Here is a 4,716-nt window from a genome sequence, read left to right as displayed (position 1 = left end):
CATATCGACCACCAACTCTTTTATTTGAATGTATCTATGTGAATCTAAGACATGATTGATCATACTTTCATACTTAAATTATATGTACAAGAACATGTTATAAGCTTAAGAATAACAAACATGGTGAAAAATATTTTAAGATTTAATTTACTGAAATGTTAAAAGTTCATAGAATCGTTTAAACATCTCTAAGTCTTTGTTTAATTCAAAATAACATATTTCTAAATATAAAAATATACAGACTTATTAAAACATGTAATAAGCTCAAGATCTTCAAACACAAAAAGTTCTGGAATCAACCAGGCAAGTAATTGCTTCAAAAAGTGAAACCTAATGTTTTTAGTTTTACATACACTACTTTTTTAGGTGCATTCAATTGGGCTTCATCTTTTCAAATAAAATTTTTTGTTAGGCTTTTCAAATAGCATAATCTATCGTGCAAAATCTAAAATCAAATTCAAGAATTACACAAATGATCAAATTAAAATGACATCAATAATTGTCTCAACAAAGCTAGAATTGTCATATCTAAATTATTATAATAACAACTTAACAAGGTAAAAATTGTTAGGATTATGAACATATATTTATCATTTCGTCAATTTATTCTTTTGTGCATTTCACAAAAGAAACAAAATTGTGTATGTAACCTGACTGGTAGTAGTAGGACAATAACAAATAAAATAAAAAAGGAGTAATACTAGCTTATATGATGTGGATAGGCCTCAACCGATCAGCTCTGAGACCCCACTCCATATGTCCCAATTCCATTGAAGTCTCACCAAGAAGAAAACAAATATGGTTATGATCCTCTTCAACCAAATCAAATCAGCAACCCATCCTTTTTAAACCTATGAGACCACCATACTTTACCCTTTTGTACACCCACTCCCATTTTGTACTACCACCACAAGAAATGCCAACCACCAATTAATGAGGGTATAGGAAAACTAAAGTAAAGGAGAGCTTTATGCATCAAGTTAACGAATAGTGAAGGATCAGCTCCCCTTATCCTCAAGGTACCCCACAAGCTGTGGAAAACAATTACTTCCCATTGACCTGAGTTTTAATAAATGTAATAGAAAGTGTGTTAAAAAAGTTAGTGACATGTGGTTTTGTAATAAAATATGAGTGAGAATGAGTTAGTGGAATATGAGATCTACTACTAAAAATGGTAAAAATGAAATGTGACAAATTTTTAACGACAAATCAATATAGAAATAAGTGACAAATTTTCAGCGACGGGTGGAGTAGTAATAGAAAAGCCAAGGAGGCCAGATTTGTATCATAAATAATACTCCATCTGTCCTATAATAGGTGTCACACTTTTCTTTTTTAATTTTCTTTAAATGTTTCCTAAACATTTTTTCTCCGGACAATAATTTTATGTTTATTAAACAATCTTAATAAATGCTAGATAATCCAAGCTAATTCCCGTTGCGTTCAAATCATGACTGACCTCCATTATTGGTTAAATTATCTAGATTGTGTGTATAAATTAATTATATATGTACATCTCTTCTTATAAGTTTGGTTTAAATTATTTTACGAACTACTCCCTCCGACCTACAAAATATGTCACAATTGTGGGACGACACCCTATACATCATCTCTCTAGCTCCCGTGAACTCTAAACCCTAAACCATTTTAGGTTAACGATGTGTTAGTTTGGCAAATATTTTTTTCAATGATTTGAGTGAAATATTAATAGTAGTATAAATTTTGATAATTAAGTAAATCATGAAGTGTTGTCCCTAAACAATAGACAATCAAAGGCCCAGTAAGGAATTACAACTTAGGCTGAAATCATACCACACGTGCAATAAATCTATATATGTGTGATATATGTGTACTTAATGATATAGGATATAACTATTGAAGAGCTAAACTATTAATATAAATATTAAAAATCAATACTACAGTACCTCCTCCGTCAGCCATTATGAGTCTCGGTCACTTTCGCGTACTCATTTTGTAAAAATGATAATAAATAGTAAAAGTGGAGAAATGATAAAATAAGAGAGAGAATAACTTAGATAAGACTCTTCTCAACATTATTCTTTATCTTACTTTACTATTTCTCCACTTTAACTAATACTATTTATTATCATTTTTATAAAATAAGTGTCCAAAAATGACCGGGACTCTTAATGACGGATGGAAGGAGTACAATATTACTACTTGAGAAATTTTATCTCCTTAACAACATGTAGATAAACGTCATATTAAAAAATCTGATACTTGTTCCCTCAACTACCAATGGTTAGATTTGATTAGAGTATCCCAAATAAATACTCAATAATCTTTTATTTCTTGTTTCTACCCAACTTAAAAATCTCAACTACCAATCTATTTTTAAGTATATTTTAAATACTCCATCCATCCCACATTTGGAGTCACATTTAGTTATGGCACGAGTTTTAAGGAATTGGTGGAGTGTGTAATTAATGAATTGAGACGGTGGAGTGTGTAATAAATGAAGTGAGACGATGGAGTGTGTAATAAATGAAGTGAGTCGGTTGAAAGTGGGTCCTTTTTGACTTTTTGGTTTTTTTTATTTTTGTTTTGGTTTATTTTAATGTAAATAATTACATTTTTATGTAATTTTGATGAACAATGGGATAAAATTGTATGACCAAATATTAAAATTCTAAATGTAACTCTAAAACTGGGACGAACTTTTATCGCAAGATGTGACTCCAAAATTGGGACGGAGTGAGTAATTCATAATTAATTATCTCAACTGTTTTATTTGCGCATGAGACTCCGTGTTCCGTGTAATATTAACTCCCGAATACTTGATTTGGTATTATGTGGAATTAGTGGCAATTTGAATAAAAGCAATTCAAATTGTTGGATCAGTATTAGTAGCGAGATCTATTCATAGTATTAAACATTAGTGGGCCGTATTATACATAGTATCAGCCAACAACTAAGATTAAGACAGATTTGAACGTTAGAGCATCGTCCGTCACTGCAGCATCGCAGACGATGGGTTAATCATCGTGCGTGGACGAAGTGCGGACGATGCTCATCGTCCGTCGCATCATCCGCCACTTTGGCGTCTCGGACGATGCTCACGCGTTTTTTTTTTTGTTTTTTTTTTTTATTATTATTTAAACACTACAATTCGCTACCATTTCATACGCTCCAATTTCACATCTCTTCAATTTCTCTTCAATTATTCTCTCTCATCGTCTAAAAAATGAATCCCGACGACTACGATTTGAGTACATCGGATGGCTATAGACGGGCCTTGACTCGAGCCTTGTTCGATGCCGTTAATGAAGCCAAGGCGGAATGCTTGGCACAAATGCAGCAGGAGCAGGCGGCGACAGCGGAGGAGGCGGCGCGGGTCCCTCGCCCAATACGACGTCGGACGTATGTCCCCCGTGAGCATGACGTAGCGCACGAACGTCTGTTCGCAGATTATTTTGCCGAGAATCCAAGGTGGGGCCCGAATGTTTTCCACCGATGTTTTAGAATGAGCCGAGATCTTTTTCTCCACATTGTGCACACGTTGGAGGGACGTGATGAGTACTTCCAGTATAGGGAAGACGGGATCGGCAGACCCGGACTTACGTCATTGCAGAAGTGCACGGTTGCGATCCGCCAGTTGGCCTACGACACAACAACGGATATGTTCGACGAGTACCTTCACGTCGGGGAGACAACTGGCCGCGAATGTCTCAAGAAATTTTGTAAGTTAGTTGTGGAGGCTTTTGGTGACACATATTTGCGACGCCCGACTGCTGATGATTGCCAGAGCAGGATGCGGATGCACAAGACGGTGCACGGATTCCCTGGGATGCTAGGGAGTATCGACTGTATGCACTAGCAGTGGAAGAACTGCTCGACGGCATGGAGAGGCCAATTTACCAGTGGCTACAAGGGCAGCCACCCTACGATGATCCTGCACCGCCTCTGGATCTAGCATGCCTACTTCGGTGTAACCGGGTCGAACAACGACATCAACGTCCTCAACTCGTCCACCATATTCGCCAATCAGTGCAGGGGTCGCGGTCCGGCCATCCAATTCACTGCCAACGGCCGCACACATCATATGTGGTACTACTTGGCCGATGGCATATACCCAAGGTGGCCTGTTTTTTGGAAGACGATCAGCTGCCCAATTGGTGAGAGGAGAGTCTTGTTTGCGTCAAAGCAGGAGTCCGCGCGGAAGGATGTGGAGCGGGCTTTTGGGGTGCTCCCATCGCGGTGGGCAATCGTGAAAGGTCCGGCTCTGGTACAAGGAAGTCATCGCTGACGTCATGTATGCGTGCATCATCATGCATAACATGATAGTCGAACAAGAACGTGGACATGTCACCAATTGGGTGGATGATGAAGCCGGATCTAGCTCCAACAGGGCGACCTCGCCTGTCACTCGAGGATTACCGATGGGCATCGGTGCGGTTCTACAGCGACTGGAGTCAATGCGCAGCCAAGAAGACCATACTCAGCTCATGACCGACATGATTGAAGAAGTTTGGAACCGCAACTGCCGCCGTTGAGAAGTTGTAATTTTTTAATTTCGTATTGTAATGTTTTAATTTTAATGAAATGAAGTTTTTTTTTTCAAATTTTGAAGTATTTAAATATTCAAATAATAGATAAAATGCTTAGGGCGTCGCTTAGGACGGGCTATAGTCCGCCCCACTGCAGGTGGAATGGGAGGAGGATAAAATGATGACGTGGCGGTGCATAGGGCGTCGA

General features: G+C 37.9%; 1 protein-coding gene across 1 annotated transcript; it reads left to right on the top strand.

Moving 5' to 3' along the window:
- The first annotated feature begins 3,205 nt into the window (after positions 1-3,205).
- Positions 3,206-3,838, top strand: LOC125200523. Its single transcript, XM_048098159.1, has one exon. The coding sequence runs from the start codon at positions 3,206-3,208 to the stop codon at positions 3,836-3,838; it is 633 nt and encodes a 210-aa protein (XP_047954116.1).
- The last annotated feature ends 878 nt before the right edge of the window (positions 3,839-4,716 follow it).

Source organism: Salvia hispanica, chromosome 1, assembly GCF_023119035.1.
Source record: "Salvia hispanica cultivar TCC Black 2014 chromosome 1, UniMelb_Shisp_WGS_1.0, whole genome shotgun sequence".
Classification (NCBI taxonomy): Eukaryota; Viridiplantae; Streptophyta; class Magnoliopsida; order Lamiales; family Lamiaceae; genus Salvia; species Salvia hispanica.
The sequence above is the reverse complement of the archived record's forward strand: the minus strand, read 5'-3'. Positions and strand labels throughout refer to the sequence as shown.